Here is a 24,478-nt window from a genome sequence, read left to right as displayed (position 1 = left end):
GCGCATGCGTAATCGTCACTTTTTTTTGTCACAGAATTTCACACCCTTCATTTTATCGCGCGCATTCGTCACGTACGTATGCTCCTCGAGCGAGAGCAATGTTCAGCTTTTAATGGCTTAGTATCTATGATTAAGGTGGTGTTATTTTTGAGAACAAATCGGTCAGATTTATCTACTGCATTTTCAAATCCTAAGTTAGCGTGATTAAAATTTTAATTTTATTTGATTTTCTCTGATAAAATTGTCGCTGACAATATCATATTTTCCAGACGTACTCTTACTTTTCTCTTTAAACTTCCAATTTTACACATAATAAAATACACACATAGACATTATATTAATATTAAGAAAATGCAAATTTTATAAAGGAAAGAACGTGCGCAGCGGTAAATATTATGAACGATCACATAAGTACACGATTAATATTTTCTAATGAAAGTATAATAAATTTATTATCTTCATTAAGAGTATAATTTATTTTATATGCAGTGAATTTTTCATTTCCGTTTTCATTCAATTTTGTAAAGGATATATATATAATTAGAGTTATTGTAAGATGTGATATTTATATAGTAATTTATTTAATAATTATTTGTTTATATTTAGAAAACTATATTCTTTATACTTACATTCATATGTTCAACATTAATTTATAATGAAATTAAAAATTTAGTTAATTCCAACGAAAAATTAATTTTCGTTGGAATCGACGCACCGACATCCGCGTATGGCTCGAATAGAGCCTATCTATTACCAATTTATATTTGATATATATCGAGCCTTTATATTCTTAGTGGTTAAAAATTTAAGTTTAGTTAGTTAGTTTAAAATATTTTATTCTTTTACTTAGTCATATTTATCCTTTAATAATTTGACTTTTAAATTTGACAATATTATATTAAAATAATTATATAACTATAGATAAATAAGAAATAAATATTCAATAATTTATATTATCATATTATGATTAATAATTTTTATTTATAATATTTAATGCTAATGAATAAATGAAAGAGAATTATAAATAAATTTTAAATTTAAGTAGTTTAATTTTTAAAAAATGTTAATGTGTGAAATTAAAAAATTATAAAAATCTTAAATAATTATTATTTATTTATATATTTATTTATTTATAATGTTTAAAACATTTTTAATAACTATATTATTAATTTTAATTATATATCTTTTAAATGTAAGATTTATATTAAAATGAATGATGTTCAATTTAAATTCAATTAATATAGAAATTTTTATTTTATCGGACTGAGTGTCACCTTTATTTATTAGAGTTGTTATATTGATTTCAAGGATAATTATATTATATGGAATAATTTATATAGGAAAAGAAATTTGTTTAGATTGATTTGGAAAAGTAGAAAACTTTTACGTAATTATATATATTTCTTTTAATTTTAATAAACATACATTATTTATTATTGAAAACTTTAAATTTTTAAATGTTTATACGAATTCTAACATTAAATATTTATTAGAAGTTTTACATGTTAGATATTGTGCACTGATGATGTCAAAATTGAAAACAATGCAAAGTAATAAAATATTTATTATACTTTATTATATTCGACGTATATATTATGTGCAGTATTCAATTTTAATGCATTGAAAAAATGAAACGCAAAATATCTTGATATAATTTTAATTCTTTGTTTTTTTTTTGCATGAAAAACCATTTCTAAATTTGGTGGTCAAAATAATTTTAAAAAGGTGCATTTTGACTTTTTCTAAAAATATATGAAATATATGTGAATTATTATTTATGTTCTTTATTTTACTATAACTACATTCTCTCGTAATTATACTCTATCGTAATTATGTTTAATTCAAATTATTATCATATTATCATTGTGTAGAATATATGACTGTAAAATAAGATACTGAAGTCTTTACCAGCTGGAAAATGAAAGACATTGTATTTTTATACTTATCATATGCGCTACTTTATAAATATATATTTTATATTATTATCTTATTCTCCTTATACCGTAGCAAAGCACTCTATAGATGGAATAAACAGTCCACCGATGTTCAAAGTAAAATTTTTGAAATTTCTTTGTAATAGAAACAGTATCATTCTCTGTATACATAACGGAGCTATATACCACTTTACGTTATATCTAGAAAATGAATTATAAATGATTAATCTATAAAAAGATAAAATCTTTAAATGCATTATGAAACAGTTCCTTATGTGTCTTCATACATGCTGTTTAGCAGATACATTTCTTACGCGGTAGTAAATATATGATCATTATGATTCGTTATAGCTTGACCGATATAATTGGATAGAAACATATACAAAACAGTGATAAATGCGCATAGAAAAGGCATTATGCATTCCTTGCCAATCTCTTTGAATGATACAACCTGAAAAATCTAAGACAAACCCAAGATGTTTCATGTTACATTATACATTTAACAAATAAAAATGATTTTTTCTCAACCACAAGAAAGAGGATGATCAATTCCTATATTGTTTTGAATATGGTTCCATTACTTGTGTGACTTTAAATTTTTCAGAATTGTAATGTGATAAAGAAATTTAAAGGCTAGAATCATGTAATTCAGTATTAAAAATGGATTATGGAAAATGATTACACTTTTTCTTTTTTTTTTTTTTTTTTTTTTTTTTTTGTTGAATTATGTATTCGATTATTCATGCGGTATATTTTGCAATATATACCATATCAATAACAAAACAAACTCTCTTTTTTATTTTTAACGCTAAAAATTATTGATTTTATTTGAACATATAGAATGTTATCCACTGTTAATTATTCATAAATATCGATAACCTTACGTTTTCTGCGTTAGGATGGAAATAAGAAGGCCACTTGAAAATTATGTTATTGGTTAATTAATAATTCTGATCATTATATTAATGAAAAGTCACGCAATAACGGAGCTACCTAATATAACGAACAGTCGTAGATATTCTTATATACATATATGTTATGGGAGTTATCGAGTACTTCCGCAAGAGTAGATTTAACAAAACAGAAAACTTACTCGAAACAGATTGAGGCTCATCGACAATACTCCAAATATTATTAAACAAAACATCATTGTCTCAATGCTAGATAGCAAGTCTGTGGTTAAGCTTTAAAAATAAAAAATTATTACTATGTATATATATATATATATATATATATATATCGGGTGTTAAAAAAGTGGCGGATACGCTGTATAGGGGTGAATTCCTGCGGTTATTTGGAGACGATTTTTCCTCAACGAAAATGTCGAGAGAAGTCATCATTTTTTGCAAGCTCCCAATTTTTGCCATCATATATCTTGGTAACTAAGCCTTAAATTAAAATTCTATTAAATTAAAGTCGACTTGAAATTAATTGAAGAATGTAGTTTTGTTAATATTTTAATTCCACAATACTTAGTTTACGAAAAGCCCTTTATTTTCAATTACTTATAACTCGAAAATTATTGGTGCCTCGACATTTTCACTGAGGAAAAATCGTCTCCAAATAACCTCAGAAATTCACCCCTATACAGCGTATCCGCCACTTTTTTAACACCCTGTATATATATATATATATATATATATATATATATATATATATATAATACATAGTAATAATTTTTTATTTTTATATTATATATATATATATATACATATATATACATAGTAATAAATACATAGTAATATATACATAGTAATAAATATATAGTAATAAATACATAGTAATATATACATAGTAATAAATTTTTATAAATATATATATAATAAATATATATATTTAATATATACGTATATTGTATATATAGTGTATACGCATATTATCGAGCATATACGAACTTCATAGCTTGTCGATGAATGTTCACAGCGCAAATTAAACCCTTGTATATGAAAATGTATTTCATCTGATTAATATTTTGTAGCTTATTGATGCTCATTGCGCGTTCAATACGGTAGCTATAAATAATATTTGTGTTCTAATTATACACAACAATTTATTAAAACAAATATTTTTTTAGTTATGTTGAACTGTTAAACTGTTTTGTTTGAGTATTTGTTCAGAAAGAGTATATGAATCTTTATGGCGTAATTTACGTTCGTATCCATACCTGGCAATTTTAAACATTCCACAAATATGTTGAAGATATGTAATAAGCATTGCTCCTATCGCTATCATTGTAGTCGCCCCAATAGAAAGTGATGCGACGGAATGCAACAGTATAAAATAAAAATATTTCTTTTGATCGATAAAATATTCTGTCGTGATCAGCAAATAATGTGATGCTGACACGTTTGTCGGTAAAATAATATTGAAAATATTCAACCAAAGTGACGCAAAAATATAAAGAAATATGCTGCAACCGCCAAGTACTGAAAACGAAAGTAGAATCGTCATTTAAATTTCGGCCAGTTTTGTTAAATTGATTACATATTATTTCATTTCCATTGCATATGTTAATTGGAACTATTTTCCTTCGTTAATCAATCTGTGATTGATTTATAATTGATGCAATTGACTGCCCTTTTTATCATTTTATTCGAGATATGAAAATATTTATTACCAATTATTATATATACACAGTCAAATTATTGTATAATTTGTTGAGAAATCGATTTTCTGAGTTTTCGAAAGTGAAATCTCCCAAAAGTGAACTCTCGCATGTTAAGAAGAAAGTATAATCGTATTTACAAATGTAAAACGATTATTTTACCTAAAAGTGAAATGGTATAACGTTTACCAATGCAGCCATATTCGTTTATAATAGCAATTTCGTTTCCGTCTTTTAACTCATTACATGCGTGTAATAATTGCTCCAATAAATCCTTCACCTATTTTAATAATTTTATATATCATTTCTTATATATAATATTGTCAGAAAATATAACATAATAAGTCAACAACTTTATTCCCATCTCACAAGTAAGCTATCAATTTATGAAATTATCAACTGTATAAGAGTCTTCAATTTTGTAAGCGATTAACTTACAGCTTTAATATTAACAAAAAACATGTTGTATTTTATCACAAAAAGTGCAAAGACAAATACGGAGGATAAAACTTTGATGATGAGATCCGTGGTACATCTTTGTGAGATAAATATTGTACACTGCAAATAGTAATTTTATTTAGTTTGCATTAAAAAATTATTATTTTAATGCCACGTGCGCATACATATACGCATATGGACACATAAACTGTGTATTTTATATTATTTCTCTAATTTTAAAAAATTGATAAATATTTGTAATAAAATTTTATTATTAATAAAAACATTTAATGAATTAGAATGCACATGTATTATAGGAATTAAACACGCGTACATGTGTGTGTTTTGATATTCTGTAAGTGTGTAAATGATAAATATTCAAAGGTTACGCTTCACCGATTATTTTAATTTTTACATCAAGGAACACAGTAGCAACTAACTAACAATAAGATATCTTTTAATAACTGCAAAATCTCTTCAAAAAGTTGCTACATCGAATAATTTTCTGAAATATAAGAATGCTTTTTTAAGAATAAATGAAAATATAATAAAATAATTAAAATATTTATATATGTAAATATCTATTAACATACTTATCTGTACATGTGTGTATATATGTATATTATGTATAAAAATATTTTCTATCTATTTCTATCAAAAATCTATTTCTATTAATTTAGTTTTGATACATATAATCTCAAAAAAAAAAATTCAAAATGTCAAAGTGATTATTCGATAATCAGATGGATTACTTTTGTGTCTCAAATAAACAGTTTTATTTAAATAAGCAGTTTATATATTTCAGAAGCCAGAGTGTACGTAATTCTAGATTCTATTGTTTTTAATATACGTATTAAAAATCAAAATGATTCATGAGGTGTAACCTTCTCGCAATATTTACCATTATACACAATTAAATTAAGTTATGATTATATGCAATTATAATATAATTGATATTATAAATATGATTCTAATCTAAATTGTGATTTATATAAATGTATATATAATAATTTATATAAATTTTATGGGAAAAATTGCTTTGCAATAATTCATATTATACGTTATTATTATTATATATTATATAGTAATTTATTAAAACTTACTTGAAATATAACGTGTGTCGTCAAAATACTAGACAGAATAATAAATTGAAATCGTGTGAGGTTCGATTGTTCACAGGGCCACAAGCCAACAGCAAGCAGAAAAATTTTATTTATACTAAAATAGTTAGTCTCGACGTTGGTCATTTCTTTGCGAAGTCGGAGACATTTATGACTGTGAAGCGGCCGACAGGAGTTACGCTCATCCCCTCCTGTTTCCCCATTCGATTATCTATTATCTATTATTTACTTATCTCCTCTGGTGTAAATTCTACCACAAATTACTTAATTTCGTATAATACAAGGTGGTATAAGATATTTTACCTTAAAGTCAGAATATTCGCATTTTTTTCAACAGTGTTTTTCGAAATAAAGTATAATTACGCGATCAATGTAATAACAGAAGAAATTGAGTTAATATGCTTTTCCCGTAAAAAAAGAGAAGAAAATATTTGTTGAGTGGATTATGTATATTTACGTGAAAGTCGCGCATGCGTAATCGTCACTTTTTTTTGTCACAGAATTTCACACCCTTCATTTTATCGCGCGCATTCGTCACGTACGTATGCTCCTCGAGCGAGAGCAATGTTCAGCTTTTAGTGGCTTAGTATCTATGATTAAGGTGGTGTTATTTTTGAAGACAAATCGGTCAGATTTATCTACGGCATTTTCAAATCCTAAGTTAGCGTAATTTAAAATTTTAGAAGCTAAATATATTGATTTTCTCTGACAAAATTGTCGCTGACAATATCATTTTTTCCAGACATACTCTTACTTTTCTCTTTAAACTTCCAATTTTACACATAATAAAACACACATATAGACATATTAATATTAAGAAAATGCAAATTTTATAAAGAGAGAAAACGTGCGCAGCGGTAAATATTATGAACAATCACATAAGTACACGATTAATATTTTCTAATGAATGTATAATAAATTTATTAAGAGTATAATTTATTTTATATGCAGTGAATTTTTCATTTTTGTTTTCATTCAATTTTGTAAAGGAAATATATATAATTAGAGTTATTGTAAGATGTGATATTTATATAGTAATTTATTTAATAATTATTTGTTTATATTTAGAAAATTTTATTCTTTATACTTACATTCATATGTTCAACATTAATTTATAATGAAATTAAAAATTTAAGTTTAGTTAGTTAGTTTAAAAGATTTTATTCTTTTACTAAGTCATATTTATCCTTTAATAATTTTACTTTTAAATTTGACAATATTATATTAAAATAATTATATAACTATAGATAAATAATAAAAAAATATTTAATAATTTATATTATTATATTATGATTAATAATATTTATTTATAATATTTAGCGGTAATAAATAAATGAAAAAGAATTATAAATAAACTTTAAATTTAAGTAGTTTAATTTTAAAAAATATTGATGTGTGAAATTAATGATCTAAAATTGATTTTATCTTAAATAATTATTATTAATTTATATATTTATTCATTTATAATGTTTAAAACATTTTTAATAACTATATTATGTTAAGATTAATTATATATCTTTTAAAAGTAAGATTTATATTAAAATGAATGATGTTTAATTTAAATTCAATTAATATAGAAATTTTTTATTTTTTTGGATTGAGTATCACTTTTATTTATTAGAGTTGTTATATTGATCTCAAGTCTAATATAAAAATATATAGAATAATTTATATAAGAAGAGATATTTTTATAGATCAATATGTTAAATTAGGAAAACGTGTAATTCTATTTTTTTCAATTTTAATGAACATATATTATTTATTATTATTAAAAACTTTAAATTTTTTAATGTTTATACGAATGCTAACATTAAATATTTATTAGAAGTTTAACGTATGTTAGATAATACATTGCTCACTAATGATGTCGAAATTGAAAACAGTGCAACGTAAGAAATATTTATTATATATTTTATTATTATTATTATATAATAATATTATTATATTATTAAATATTATTATTGTTGTTATAATATATTATTATTATATTATACATTATTATTATTATATTATTATTATTGTATGTTATTATTATCTTCGATGTATATATTATGTGCACACAGTGTTAAATTTCAATGCATTGAAAAAATGTAACACATAATATCTTGAAATAATTTTATTCCTTTATTTTCTTTTATTGCATGAAAATAGTTTCTAAACTAGACGGACAAAATAATTTTCAAAAGGTGTATTTTCATTTTTCCAAAAATATATTTAAAATATATAAATATTATTTATGTTCTTTATTATAACTACACCTTCTTACCGTAATTATATTTAATTCAAATTATTATCGTCTCATCATTGTGTAGAATATATGACTGTAAAATAAGATACTGAAGCCTTTACTAGCTGAAAAATGAAAGACATTTTATTTTTATACTTATCATATGTGCTATTTTTATAAATATATATTTAACTATCTTATCTCTTATACCGTAGCAAAACACTCTATAGATGCAAAAAACAGTCCACCGACATTCAAAGTAAAATTTTTGAAATTTCTTTGTAATAGAAACAGTATCATTTTCTGTATACATAAGGGAGCTATATACCACTTAACATTATATCTAGAAAATAAATTGTAAACGATTAATCTATAGATAAAATCTTTAAATGCATTATGAACCAGTTCTTTATGTGTCTTCATACATTCTGTTTAGCAGATACATTTCTTACGCGGTAGTAATTAAATGATCATTGTGATTCGTTATAGTTTGGCCGATATAATTGGATAGAAACATATACAAGAGAGCGACAAATGCGTATATAAAAGGCATTACGCATTCCTTGACATTCCCTTCGAATGATACAACCTGAAAAATCTAAGACAAATCTAAGATATTACATGATACATTATATATTTAACAAAAAAAGAATAACTTTTCCTCAACCACAAGAAAGAGGATCATCAATTCCTATATTGTTTTGGACGTTAAATGTGATTCCATTACTCTGTGTGATTTAAAATTTTTCAGAATTGTAATGTAATAAAGAAATTAAGAAACTAGAATTATATTCAGTATTAAAAAAAGACCACGTAAAATGATGATACTTTTTCTGGTGTTTTATGTTGAATTATGTAATGGATTATGCGTGCGATATATTCCGTGACCCTCTCAATAACAAAATAAGCTCTCTTTTTTATTTTTAATGCTAAAAATTATTGATTTTATTAGAACATATAAACCATTGTTATCCAGTGTCAATTTTTCATAAATATCGATAACATATTACATTCTCTGGGATATAAATACAAAGGCTGTTTGAAAATTGTTATCGGTTAATTAATGATTCTGCCTGTTCTTAATAAAAAGTCTTGTCACATAATAATGAAGCCACCTAATGTAACACAGTATATAAGTATACGGTACTATATCTATGTATATCTTATGGAAGTTATCGAGTCTTTCCTCAAGAATAGATTTAACAAAACAGAAAACTTACTCGAAACAGATTGAGGCTCATCAACAATACTCCAAATATTATTAAACAGAACATCATTGTCTGAAAACTAGCTAGCAAGTCCGTGGATAAGCTTTAAAAAGAAAAATGTGTTACTATATAGCGTGTGCACCTATATAGCATACGTAAAATATCGAGCATATACGAACTTCATAGCTTTTCGATGAATGCTTACAGCGCAAATTAAACCCTTGTGTATGAAAATGTATTTCATCTGATTAATATTTTGTAGCATATTGATGCTCATTGTGCGTTCGATACGGTAGCTATAAATAATATTTGCGTTTTAATTATACACAACAATTTATTATATAAAATATTTTTTCAATAAAGTTTAAACTGTTTTGTTTAAGAATTCGTTCAGAAATTATGTAAATCTTTTTGACGTTATTTGCGGTCATATCCATACCTGGCAATTTTAAACATTCCACAAGTATGTTGAAGATATGTAATAAGCATTGTTCCTATCGCTAACGTTACAATCAACCCAATACATAACGATGCGATGGAATGCAACAGAATAAAATAAAAATATTTCTTCTGATTGATAAAATATTCTGTCATGGTCAGTAAATAATATGACCTTGATTCGTTTGTCGGTAAAATAATATTGGAAATATCCGACCAAAGTGATGCAAAAATGTAAGCAAATAATGTGCAAACGAAAAGTACTGAAATGGTGTCAGAAAGTAAAATTAGTATTATTTTTCTGCCATAAATTGATTTATATATTATCTCATTCTCATTGCATATGTTAATTCAGACTTTAATTTTCTTTCGTTAACCAATCTGTGATGGATTTACAATCAATTAATTAATGGCTACCTTTTTATCATTTTATTCGAGATATGAAAATATTTATTACTGATAATTATGTACACAGGAAAACTATTGTTTAATTTGTTGAGATTTTCTGAGTTTCCGAAAGTGAACTCTCGCGTATTAAGAAAAAAGTATAATCGTATTTTCAAATCTAAAATGATTATCTTACCTAAAAGTGATATGGTATAACGTTTGCTATTACATCCGTATTTGTTTATAATAGCAATTTCGTTTTCGTCTTTTAACTCATTACATGTATGCAATAATTGCTCCAATAAATCCTTCACCTATATTAATAATTTTATATCATTTCTTATACATAATAATGTTAGAAAATATGATATAAAGTTATTCAACAAGTTTATTCTCTCACACAAGTAAGCAGTCAATTTATAAAATTATTAATTGTATAAGTCTTCGATTCTGTAAGCTATTAACTTACAGTTTTGATATTAACAAAGAACATGTTGTATTTTATCACAAAGAGTCCCCAGACAGATACGGTGGATAAAACTTTGGTAATGAGATCCGGAGTACACTTATGTGAGAAAAATACTGTACACTGCAAATAGTAATTTTAATTAGTTGGTATTAAAAAATTATTATTTTAATGTTACGCGCGCTTACAAACACATACGGACACATAAAATTGTGTATACCTTATATTATATCTCTAATTTTAAAAAATTGATAATTGATTGGAATAGAACTTTATTTATAATAAAAATGTTTAATTAATTTGAATTCACATGTATATAGAATTAAGCACGGATACATGTGTGTGTTTTGATATTTTGTAAGTGTGTGTATAAATGATAAATATTAAAAAGTTACACTTCACCGATAATTTTAATTTTCACATTATAGAACGCTGTAGCATCTCACTAATAATAAAATATTTTTATATAATAACTGTAAAATCAAAACCTCAAAGAGATGCTACCGTATCATTTTCTGAAATATAAGAACACTTCTTTAGGCATAAAATAAAACATGATAAAATAAGTAAAATATTATACATATATGTAAATATCTGTCAACATACTTGTCTACACATGTTTATATATATTAAGTACAGAAATATTTTTTTATCTAATTTCTATCAAAAATCTATTTCTGTCAATTTAGTTTTTGATACAAAATCTCAACAAAAGAAATTTAAAATGTTAAACTGATTATTTGGTAATCAGATAGATTACTTCTGTGTTTTAAATAAGCAGTTTATATATGTATTTTAAAAATCAGAATGTACGTAATTCTGGACTCTATTATTTCTAATATATGTAAAAATCAAAATAATTTTCGTGGTGTAACTTTCTCGCAATATTTACCATATACACAATTAAACAATATACACAATTAAACTATAAAAGTAAAATTATATGATTATATACAATTATAATACAGTTCACATTATAATTTGATGTTAATTTAAAATGTGCATATAGCAATTTATTAAAACTTACTTGAAATATTACGTGTGTCGTCAATATACCAGACAGGAAAATAAATTGAAATCGAGTGAGGTTTGATTGTTGGTAGGGCCACAAGCCAATAGTGAGCAGAAGAATTTTATTTATACTAAAATGGTTAGTCTCGACGTTGGTCATTTCTTTGCGAGGTCCGAGACATGTATGACTGTGAAGCAGCCGACAAGAGTTACGCTCATCCCCTCCTTTTTCCCCATTCGATTATCTATTATCTATTATTTACTTACCTTCTCTGGTGTAAATTCTAGCACAAATTACTTAATATTGTACAATACAAGGTGGTATAAGGTATCTTACCTTACTGTTACCTTAAAGTCAGAATATTCGCATTTTTTTCAACAGTGTTTTTCGAAATAAAGTATAATTACGCGATCAATGTAATAACAGAAGAAATTGAGTTAATATGCTTTTCCCGTAAAAAAAGAGAAGAAAATATTTGTTGAGTGGATTATGTATATTTACGTGAAAGTCGCGCATGCGTAATCGTCACTTTTTTTTGTCACAGAATTTCACACCCTTCATTTTATCGCGCGCATTCGTCACGTACGTATGCTCCTCGAGCGAGAGCAGTGTTCAGCTTTTAGTGGCTTAGTATCTATGATTAAGATGGTGTTATTTTTGAAGACGAATCGGTCAGATTTATCTGCGGCATTTTCAAATCCTAAGTTAGCGTGATTAAAATTTTAATATTTTAGAAGCTAAATATATTGATTTTCTCTGATAAAATTGTCGTTGACAATATCATTTTTTCCAGACATACTCTTACTTTTCTCTTTAAACTTCCAATTTTACACATAATAAAACACACATATAGACATATTAATATTAAGAAAATGCAAATTTTATAAAGAGAGAAAACGTGCGCAGCGGTAAATATTATAAACAATCACATAAGTACACGATTAATATTTTCTAATGAATGTATAATAAATTTATTAAGAGTATAATTTATTTTATATGCAGTGAATTTTTCATTTTTGTTTTCATTCAATTTTGTAAAGGAAATATATATAATTAGAGTTATTGTAAGATGTGATATTTATATAGTAATTTATTTAATAATTATTTGTTTATATTTAGAAAATTTTATTCTTTATACTTACATTCATATGTTCAACATTAATTTATAATGAAATTAAAAATTTAAGTTTAGTTAGTTAGTTTAAAAGATTTTATTCTTTTACTAAGTCATATTTATCCTTTAATAATTTTACTTTTAAATTTGACAATATTATATTAAAATAATTATATAACTATAGATAAATAATAAAAAAATATTTAATAATTTATATTATTATATTATGATTAATAATATTTATTTATAATATTTAGCGGTAATAAATAAATGAAAAAGAATTATAAATAAACTTTAAATTTAAGTAGTTTAATTTTAAAAAATATTGATGTGTGAAATTAATGATCTAAAATTGATTTTATCTTAAATAATTATTATTAATTTATATATTTATTCATTTATAATGTTTAAAACATTTTTAATAACTATATTATGTTAAGATTAATTATATATCTTTTAAAAGTAAGATTTATATTAAAATGAATGATGTTTAATTTAAATTCAATTAATATAGAAATTTTTTATTTTTTTGGATTGAGTATCACTTTTATTTATTAGAATTGTTATATTGATCTCAAGTCTAATATAAAAATATATAGAATAATTTATATAAGAAGAGATATTTTTATAGATCAATATGTTAAATTAGGAAAACGTGTAATTCTATTTTTTTCAATTTTAATGAACATATATTATTTATTATTATTAAAAACTTTAAATTTTTTAATGTTTATACGAATGCTAACATTAAATATTTATTAGAAGTTTAACGTATGTTAGATAATTTATTGCTCACTAATGATGTCGAAATTGAAAACAGTGCAACGTAATGAAATATTTATTATATATTTTATTATTATTATTATATAATAATATAATTATATTATTAAATATTATTATTATTGTTATAATATATTATTATTATATTATACATTATTATTATTATATTATTATTATTATATGTTATTATTATCTTCGATGTATATATTATGTGCACACAGTGTTCAATTTCAATGCATTGAAAAAATGTAACACATAATATCTTGAAATAATTTTATTCCTTTATTTTTTTTTATTGTATGAAAATAGTTTCTAAACTAGACGGACAAAATAATTTTCAAAAGGTGTATTTTCATTTTTCAAAAAATATATTTAAAATATATAAATATTATTTATGTTCTTTATTATAACTACACCTTCTTACCGTAATTATATTTAATTCAAATTATTATCGTCTCATCATTGTGTAGAATATATGACTGTAAAATAAGATACTGAAGTCTTTACTAGCTGAAAAATGAAAGACATTTTATTTTTATACTTATCATATGTGCTATTTTTATAAATATATATTTAACTATCTTATCTCTTATACCGTAGCAAAACACTCTATAGATGCAAAAAACAGTCCACCGACATTCAAAGTAAAATTTTTGAAATTTCTTTGTAATAGAAACAGTATCATTTTCTGTATACATAAGGGAGCTATATACCACTTAACATTATATCTAGAAAATAAATTGTAAACGATTAATCTATAGATAAATTCTTTAAATGCATTATGAACCAGTTCTTTATGTATCTTCATACATGCTGTTTAGCAGATACATTTCTTACGCGGTAGTAATTATATGATCATTGTGATTCGTTATAGTTTGACCGATATAATTGGATAGAAACATATACAAGAGAGCGACAAATGCGTATATAAAAGGCATTACGCATTCCTTGACATTCCCTTCGAATGATACAACCTGAAAAATCTAAGACAAATCTAAGATATTACATGATACATTATACATTTAACAAAAAAAGAATAACTTTTCCTCAACCACAAGAAAGAGGATCATCAATTCCTATATTGTTTTGGACGTTAAATGTGATTCCATTACTCTGTGTGATTTAAAATTTTTCAGAATTGTAATGTAATAAAGAAATTAAGAAACTAGAATTATATTCAGTATTAAAAAAAGACCACGTAAAATGATGATACTTTTTCTGGTGTTTTATGTTGAATTATGTAATGGATTATGCGTGCGATATATTCCGTGACCCTCTCAATAACAAAATAAGCTCTCTTTTTTATTTTTAATGCTAAAAGTTATTGATTTTATTAGAACATATAAACCATTGTTATCCAGTGTCAATTTTTCATAAATATCGATAACATATTACATTCTCTGGGATAGAAATACAAAGGCTGTTTGAAAATTGTTATCGGTTAATTAATGATTCTGACTGTTCTTAATAAAAAGTCTTGTCACATAATAATGAAACCACCTAATGTAACACAGTATATAAGTATACGGTACTATATCTATGTATATCTTATGGAAGTTATCGTGCCTTTCCTCAAGAATAGATTTAACAAAACAGAAAACTTACTCTAAACAGATTGAGGCTCATCAACAATACTCCAAATATTATTAAACAGAACATCATTGTCTGTAAACTAGCTAGCAAGTCCGTGGATAAGCTTTAAAAAGAAAAATGTGTTACTATATAGCGTGTGCACCTATATAGCATACGTAAAATATCGAGCATATACGAACTTCATAGCTTTTCGATGAATGCTTACAGCGCGAATTAAACCCTTGTGTATGAAAATGTATTTCATCTGATTAATATTTTGTAGCATATTGATGCTCATTGTGCGTTCGATACGGTAGCTATAAATAATATTTGCGTTTTAATTATACACAACAATTTATTATATAAAATATTTTTTCAATAAAGTTTAAACTGTTTTGTTTAAGAATTCGTTCAGAAATTATGTAAATCTTTTTGACGTTATTTGCGGTCATATCCATACCTGGCAATTTTAAACATTCCACAAGTATGTTGAAGATATGTAATAAACATTGTTCCTATCGCTAACGTTGCAATCGCTCCAATACATAACGATGCGATGGAATGCAACAGAATAAAATAAAAATATTTCTTCTGATTGATAAAATATTCTGTCATGGTCAGCAAATGATATGACCTTGATTCGTTTGTCGGTAAAATAATATTGAAAATATCCGACCAAAGTGACGCAAAAATGTAAGCAAATATGCTGCAAACGGCAAGTACTGAAATGGTGTCAGAAAGTAAAATTAGTATTTAATTTTCTGTCATAAATTGATTTATATATCTCATTCTCATTGCATATGTTAAATCAGACTTTAATTTTCTTTCGTTAACCAATCTATGATGGATTTACAATCAGTTAATTAATGGCTACCTTTTTATCATTTTATTCGAGATATAGAAATATTTATTACTGATAATTATGTACATAGGAAAACTATTGTGTAATTTGTTGAGATTTTCTGAGTTTCCGAAAGTGAACTCTCACGTTTTAAGAAAAAAGTATTATCGTATTTGCAAATCTAAAACAATTATCTTACCTAAAAGTGATATGGTATAACGTTTGCTATTACATCCGTATTCGTTTATAATAGCAATTTCGTTTTCGTCTTTTAACTCATTACATGTATGCAATAATTGCTCCAATAAATCCTTCACCTATATTAATAATTTTATATCATTTCTTATACATAATAATGTTAGAAAATATGATATAAAGTTATTCAACAAGTTTATTCTCTCACACAAGTAAGCAGTCAATTTATAAAATTATTAATTGTATAAGTCTTCGATTCTGTAAGCTATTAACTTACAGTTTTGATATTAACAAAGAACATGTTGTATTTTATCACAAAGAGTCCCCAGACAGATACGGTGGATAAAACTTTGGTAATGAGATCCGGAGTACACTTATGTGAGAAAAATACTGTACACTGCAAATAGTAATTTTAATTAGTTGGTATTAAAAAATTATTATTTTAATGTTACGCGCGCTTACAAACACATACGGACACATAAAATTGTGTATACCTTATATTATATCTCTAATTTTAAAAAATTGATAATTGATTGGAATAGAACTTTATTTATAATAAAAATGTTTAATTAATTTGAATTCACATGTATATAGAATTAAGCACGGATACATGTGTGTGTTTTGATATTTTGTAAGTGTGTGTATAAATGATAAATATTAAAAAGTTACACTTCACCGATAATTTTAATTTTCACATTATAGAACGCTGTAGCATCTCACTAATAATAAAATATTTTTATATAATAACTGTAAAATCAAAACCTCAAAGACATGCTACCGTATCATTTTCTGAAATATAAGAACACTTCTTTAGGCATAAAATAAAACATGATAAAATAAGTAAAATATTATACATATATGTAAATATCTGTCAACATACTTGTCTACACATGTTTATATATATTATGTACAGAAATATTTTTTTATCTAATTTCTATCAAAAATCTATTTCTGTCAATTTAGTTTTTGATACAAAATCTCAACAAAAGAAATTTAAAATGTTAAACTGATTATTTGGTAATCAGATAGATTACTTCTGTGTTTTAAATAAGCAGTTTATATATGTATTTTAAAAATCAGAATGTACGTAATTCTGGACTCTATTATTTCTAATATATGAAAAAATCAAAATAATTTTCGTGGTGTAACTTTCTCGCAATATTTACCATATACACAATTAAACTATAAAAGTAAAATTATATGATTATATACAATTATAATACAGTTCACATTATAATTTGATGTTAATTTAAAATGTGCATATAGCAATTTATTAAAACTTACTTGAAATATTACGTGTGTCGTCAATATACCAGACAGGAAAATAAATTGAAATCGAGTGAGGTTTGATTGTTGGTAGGGCCACAAGCCAATAGTGAGCAGAAGAATTTTATTTATACTAAAATGGTTAGTCTCGACGTTGGTCATTTCTTTGCGAGGTCCGAGACATGTATGACTGTGAAGCAGCCGACAAGAGTTACGCTCATCCCCTCCTTTTTCCCCATTCGATTATCTATTATCTATTATTTACTTACCTTCTCTGGTGTAAATTCTAGCACAAATTACTTAATATTGTACAATACAAGGTGGTATAAGGTATCTTACCTTACTGTTACCTTAAAGTCAGAATATTCGCATTTTTTTCAACAGTGTTTTTCGAAATAAAGTATAATTACGCGATCAATGTAATAACAGAAGAAATTGAGTTAATATGCTTTTCCCGTAAAAAAAGAGAAGAAAATATTTGTTGAGTGGATTATGTATATTTACGTGAAAGTCGCGCATGCGTAATCGTCACTTTTTTTTGTCACAGAATTTCACACCCTTCATTTTATCGCGCGCATTCGTCACGTACGTATGCTCCTCGAGCGAGAGCAGTGTTCAGCTTTTAGTGGCTTAGTATCTATGATTAAGATGGTGTTATTTTTGAAGACGAATCGGTCAGATTTATCTGCGGCATTTTCAAATCCTAAGTTAGCGTGATTAAAATTTTAATATTTTAGAAGCTAAATATATTGATTTTCTCTGATAAAATTGTCGTTGACAATATCATTTTTTCCAGACATACTCTTACTTTTCTCTTTAAACTTCCAATTTTACACATAATAAAACACACATATAGACATATTAATATTAAGAAAATGCAAATTTTATAAAGAGAGAAAACGTGCGCAGCGGTAAATATTATGAACAATCACATAAGTACACGATTAATATTTTCTAATGAATGTATAATAAATTTATTACCTTCATTAAGAGTATAATTTATTTTATATGCAGGGAATTTTTCATTTTTGTTTTCATTCAATTTTGTAAAGGAAATATATATAATTAGAGTTATTGTAAGATGTGATATTTATATAGTAATTTATTTAATAATTATTTGTTTATATTTAGAAAATTTTATTCTTTATACTTACATTCATATGTTCAACATTAATTTATAATGAAATTAAAAATTTAAGTTTAGTTAGTTAGTTTAAAAGATTTTATTCTTTTACTAAGTCATATTTATCCTTTAATAATTTTACTTATAAATTTGACAATATTATATTAAAATAATTATATAACTATAGATAAATAATAAAAAAATATTTAATAATTTATATTATTATATTATGATTAATAATATTTATTTATAATATTTAGCGGTAATAAATAAATGAAAAAGAATTATAAATAAACTTTAAATTGAAGTAGTTTAATTTTAAAAAATATTGATGTGTGAAATTAATGATCTAAAATTGATTTTATCTTAAATAATTATTATTAATTTATATATTTATTCATTTATAATGTTTAAAACATTTTTAATAACTATATTATGTTAAGATTAATTATATATCTTTTAAAAGTAAGATTTATATTAAAATGAATGATGTTTAATTTAAATTCAATTAATATAGAAATTTTTTATTTTTTTGGATTGAGTATCACTTTTATTTATTAGAGTTGTTATATTGATCTCAAGGCTAATATAAAAATATATAGAATAATTTATATAAGAAGAGATATTTTTATAGATCAATATGTTAAATTAGGAAAACGTGTAATTCTATTTTTTTCAATTATAATGAACATATATTATTTATTATTATTAAAAACTTTAAATTTTTTAATGTTTATACGAATGCTAACATTAAATATTTATTAGAAGTTTAACATATGTTAGATAATATATTGCTCACTAATGATGTCGAAATTGAAAACAGTGCAACGTAATGAAATATTTATTATATATTTTATTATTATTATTATATAATAATATTATTAAATATTATTATTATTGTTATATTATTATTATATTATATATTATTATTATTATATTATTATTATTGTATATTATTATTATCTTCGATGTATATATTATGTGCACACAGTGTTCAATTTCAATGCATTGAAAAAATGTAACACATAATATCTTGAAATAATTTTATTCCTTTATTCTTTTTTATTGCATGAAAACAGTTTCTAAACTAGACGGACAAAATAATTTTCAAAAGGTGTATTTTCATTTTTCCAAAAATATATTTAAAATATATAAATATTATTTATGTTCTTTATTATAACTACACTTTCTTACCGTAATTATATTTAATTTAAATTATTATCGTCTCATCATTGTGTAGAATATATGACTGTAAAATAAGATACTGAAGTCTTTACTAGCTGGAAAATAGAAGATATTTTATTTTTATACTTATCATATATGCTACTTTATAAATATATATTTTATTACTATCTTCTCTTTATACCGTAGCAAAGCACTCTATAGATAGAATAAACAGTCCACCGATGTTCAAAGTGAAATTTTTGAAATTTCTTTGTAACAGAAACAGTATTATTTTCTGTATACATAAGGGAGCTATATACCACTTGACATTAAATCTAGAAAATGAATTGTAAACGATTAATCTTAAGATAAAATCTTTAAATATATTATGAAACAGTTATTCTTTATGTGTCTTTTCATATATGCTGTTTAGCAGATACGTTTCTTACGCCGTAATAAATATATGATCATTGTGATTCGTTACAGTTTGACCGATATAATTGCCTACAAACATATACACGACAATAACAAAAGCATATATAAAGTGCATTACGCATTCCTTGACACTCTCTTTGAACGAAACAGCCTGAAAAATTTAAAACAAATCTAAAATGTTTCACGATACATACATTATACATTTTAACAAAAAAGAATAATTTTTTCTCAACCACAGGAAAGAGGATAATCAATTCCCATATTGTTTTGAATGTTAAATATGGTTCCATATTACTTTGTGTAACTTAAAATTTTTCAGAATTGTAATAAGATAAAGAGAGGCTACAGTCATATTCAATGTTAAAAAAGGACTACGGAAAATGATTATGATTATTGACTTTTTCTTGTTTTTTTTTTTTTTGTTGAATTATGTAATCGATTATTCGTGTTATATATTCTGTAACTATATTAATAATACAAATAGACTATCTTTTTTATCTTTAAAGCTAATAAAGTTATTGATTTTATTCAAACATAGATCATTGTTTTCCAGTGTCAATTACTCATATCGATAACATTACATTCTCTGTAAGAATAGAAATACGAATAGGTTGTCTGAAAATTATGTTAATCGGTTAATTAATTATTCTGACCGTTCTTAGGCCCAGTTCTACCAACGTCGGTTAACTTTAACCTACGGTTAAACTATATATTTGTCTTTTTTCAGATACGTTCTTAAATATCTAATCTCTTGTCACATAATAATAACTAATATCTTGTCACATAATAATGAAGCCACTTAAGATAACATAGTATAAGTACAGTCCTATATTCTTATAAATCTTATGGAAGTTATAAAACTTACTCTAAACAGATTGAAGCTCATCGATAATACTCCAAATATTATTAAACAGAACATCATTATTTCAACACTAGATAGCAAGCCTGTCATTAAGCTTTAAAAAGAAAATTTATTAATATGTGTAGATAGCGTCCTCATAATATCGAGCATATATATACGAACTTCATAGCTTGTCGATGAATGTTCACAGCGCAAATTAAACCCTTGTGTATAAAAACGTATTTCTGATTCATATTTTGTAGCATATTGATGCTCATTGCGCGTTCGATACGATAGCTATAAATAATATTTGTGTTTTATAATTACACATAACAATTTATTATATAAAATATTTTTTCAGTTAAAATTAAACTGTTTTGTTTAGCATTCGTTCAGAAATTATATGAATCTTTATGACGTAATTTGCATTTATATCCATACCTCGCAATTTTAAACATTCCACAAATATGTTGAGAATATGTAATAAGCATTGTTCCTATTGCTAACATTGCAATCATCCCAATACATGACGATGCAATGAAATGCAATAGTATGAAATAAAAGTATTTCTTTTCATCAATAAAGTATTCCGTCACTGTCATTATGGTCAGAAAACTATATGTCCTTGACTCATTCGTGTGTAAAGTAATATTTAAAATATCCGACCAAAGTACCCCAAAAAAGTAAATAAATATGCAAACGGCTAATACTGAAAAAGGATCAGAAAGTAAAAACATTATTTAATTTTCTGCCATATAAATTTTTTAATTGATTTATATATTATCTCATTCTCATTGCATGTGTTAATAATTGAGACTGTGTAATTTTCTTTCGTTTACCAATCTGTGATTGATTTATAATCGATGCAATTGGTATACCTTTTTTATCATTTTATTCGACATATGAAAATATTTGTTACTTGTTACTGATTATTATATGCACAGGAATTATTATATACACAGGAAAACTATTATGTAATTTATTGAGAAATCAATTTTCTGAGTTTTCGAAAGTGAAACGTTCCGAAAGTGAGCTCTCGCGTATTAAGAAGAAAGTATAATCGTATTTGCAAATCTAAAAGGATTATCTTACCTAAAAATAACATGGTATAACGTTTGCCATTATAGCCATATTCGTTTATAATAACAATTTCATTTCCATCTTTTAACTCATTACATGCATGTAATAATTGATCCAATAAATCCTTCACCTATTTCAATAACTTTATATCATTTTTTATATATAATAATGTCAGAAAATATGGCATAATAAGTTATTCAACAAGTTTACTTCGTCTCACAAGTAAGCTATCAATTTGTGAAATTATCAACTTAAGTCATCTTCAACTGTAAGCTATCAACTTACAGCTTCGATATTAATATAGAACATGTTGTATGTTATCACAAACATTGTAAAGAAAAATACGGAGGATAAAACTTTGGTGATGAGATCCGGAGTACATCTTTGTGAGATAAATACTGTACACTGCAAATAGTAATTTTATTTACACACACACACACACACGATGGGCAAAATCCGACCAGCAACCTCCCCGTAGTGCCCATCGGGTAATGCTAATGTTGGCGGTAATTAAATATATAGGCAAAAATGCATAGGTAACTTTGATATGCTGTAACTTTGCGAAAAAAAATCGTACGGTATTCAATTTTTTTTTAAATTTGTAGAGAAAAGTCCATATTTTACGATAGTTATGATGATATTTGCGAAAAAAATTTAGTACACTCCGTCAAACTATGCAATTTTTTGAAAAAAAACCACGTTTCTCCTTTTAAAGGGATGGAGAAAAGGGGAGAGAATAAAATCAAAATCGAACGAAAGTTCCTTAAAGTAGAGACTTTACCCTTTAAAACAAAACAAAAATTTTTGAAATACGACAATTTTTCGCGGAGATACGCTTATTTGAATTTATGCTAAATTTTGATATTAATTACGTGTTGCGATAATTTTTTTTACGAGTATATATTATATAGTAATTTACTAAAACTTACTTGAAATATAACGTGTGTCGTCAAAATACTAGACAAAATAATAAATTGAAATCGAGTGAGGTTCGATTGTTGATAGGGCCACAAGCCAAGTGCGAGCAGAAGAATTTTATTTATACTAAAATAGTTAATCTTGACGTTGGTCATTTCTTTGCGAGGTCCGAGACATGTATGAATGTGAAGCAGCCGACAAGAGTTACGCTCATCCCCTCCTTTTTCCCCCATTCGATTATCTATTATCTATTATTTACTTACCTCCTCTGGTGTAAATTCTACCACAAATTACTTAATTTCGTATAACACAAGGTGGTGTAAAACATTTTACCTTACTGTTACTATAAAGCGAGAATATTTGCATTATTTTTTCAACAGTATTTTTCGAAATAAAGTAATTACGCGATTAATTTAATAACAGAAGAAATTTAGTTAATGTCTTTTTCTCATAAAAAAAAGAAGAAAATATTCGTTGATTATGTATATTTATGTGAAAGTCGCGCATGCGTAATCGTCATTTTTTTTATAACAGAATTTCACACGCTTCATTTTATGGCACGCATTCGTAATATACGTATGTGCCTCGAGAGCAATATTCAGTTTTCATTGTCTTATTATCTATGGGAGCTTTCCAACAAGAACACAGTGTGACACAGAGTGTATCATTCTATCTTTGTTGTTCACTATTGAAAGAAGATAGAATGATAGACTGTGTCACACTGTGTCCTTGTTGGAAAGCTCCCTATGATTAAAGTGGTATTATTTTTGAAGACGAATTGATCAGATTTATCTACAGCATTTTCAAATCCTAAATTGGTGTGTGATTAAGATTTTATATAATATTTTATATAATACTTTATATAATATTTTATTTTTATATTTTATTTTTTAATATAATATATTTTTATATTATATTTTTATTTTATATTATATATTATATATTATATTTTTAAAATATTATATTTTATATAACATAATATTTTAATATTTTATTTTTGTATAATATATTTTTATTTTATATAAATAATATTTTAGGAACTAAATATATATCAATTTTTTCTGATCAAATTGTCGCTGACAATCATTTCTTCCCCAGACGTACTCTTTTATTTCTCTCTTTAAACTTTTCAATTTTACATTAAAACACACATATAAATATTATTAATAATATTTAAGAAATACATTTTCTATAAAGAAAAACAATAACGTACGCAGAGGTTTATATGTATGCATACATATATTTTGCAATTTAATGTAAAATTATGTTAATTATATAAAATATTTTAAATATTATATAAAAAAATATATAAA

General features: G+C 24.6%; 3 protein-coding genes across 3 annotated transcripts; all 3 read right to left on the bottom strand.

The window, feature by feature from the left end:
- Nucleotides 1-1,804: 1,804 nt before the first annotated feature.
- LOC145938214 (uncharacterized) lies at nucleotides 1,805-17,787 on the bottom strand. Its single transcript, XM_083041677.1, has 23 exons — nucleotides 17,623-17,787; nucleotides 16,616-16,735; nucleotides 16,343-16,460; nucleotides 15,763-16,024; nucleotides 15,503-15,619; nucleotides 15,320-15,426; nucleotides 12,173-12,183; nucleotides 12,103-12,107; nucleotides 11,852-12,023; nucleotides 10,828-10,947; nucleotides 10,555-10,672; nucleotides 9,973-10,234; nucleotides 9,713-9,829; nucleotides 9,546-9,636; nucleotides 5,418-5,441; nucleotides 4,978-5,097; nucleotides 4,702-4,819; nucleotides 4,099-4,360; nucleotides 3,830-3,946; nucleotides 3,028-3,118; nucleotides 2,249-2,394; nucleotides 2,003-2,135; nucleotides 1,805-1,911 (listed from the first exon to the last, which is right to left on the bottom strand). The coding sequence occupies exons 1-23, from the start codon at nucleotides 17,764-17,766 to the stop codon at nucleotides 1,861-1,863; spliced, it is 2,826 nt and encodes a 941-aa protein (XP_082897803.1). The 5' UTR covers nucleotides 17,767-17,787; the 3' UTR covers nucleotides 1,805-1,860.
- On the bottom strand, nucleotides 14,181-14,828 carry LOC145938306 (uncharacterized). The gene is made up of 3 exons (XM_083041802.1): nucleotides 14,568-14,828; nucleotides 14,326-14,458; nucleotides 14,181-14,240 (listed from the first exon to the last, which is right to left on the bottom strand). The coding sequence occupies exons 1-3, from the start codon at nucleotides 14,666-14,668 to the stop codon at nucleotides 14,190-14,192; spliced, it is 285 nt and encodes a 94-aa protein (XP_082897928.1). The 5' UTR covers nucleotides 14,669-14,828; the 3' UTR covers nucleotides 14,181-14,189.
- Nucleotides 17,788-19,956: 2,169 nt separating the features above from the next.
- Nucleotides 19,957-23,320, bottom strand: LOC145938305 (uncharacterized). The gene is made up of 9 exons (XM_083041801.1): nucleotides 23,177-23,320; nucleotides 22,533-22,652; nucleotides 22,260-22,377; nucleotides 21,609-21,876; nucleotides 21,351-21,464; nucleotides 21,192-21,282; nucleotides 20,341-20,477; nucleotides 20,094-20,226; nucleotides 19,957-20,007 (listed from the first exon to the last, which is right to left on the bottom strand). The coding sequence occupies exons 1-9, from the start codon at nucleotides 23,318-23,320 to the stop codon at nucleotides 19,957-19,959; spliced, it is 1,176 nt and encodes a 391-aa protein (XP_082897927.1).
- Nucleotides 23,321-24,478: the final 1,158 nt, after the last annotated feature.

This window comes from Prenolepis imparis, unplaced genomic scaffold (assembly GCF_030444845.1).
Source record: "Prenolepis imparis isolate NDT839.2.m4 unplaced genomic scaffold, iyPreImpa1.0 SCAF_7, whole genome shotgun sequence".
In the NCBI taxonomy this organism is placed as follows: Eukaryota; Metazoa; Arthropoda; class Insecta; order Hymenoptera; family Formicidae; genus Prenolepis; species Prenolepis imparis.
The sequence above is the reverse complement of the archived record's forward strand: the minus strand, read 5'-3'. Positions and strand labels throughout refer to the sequence as shown.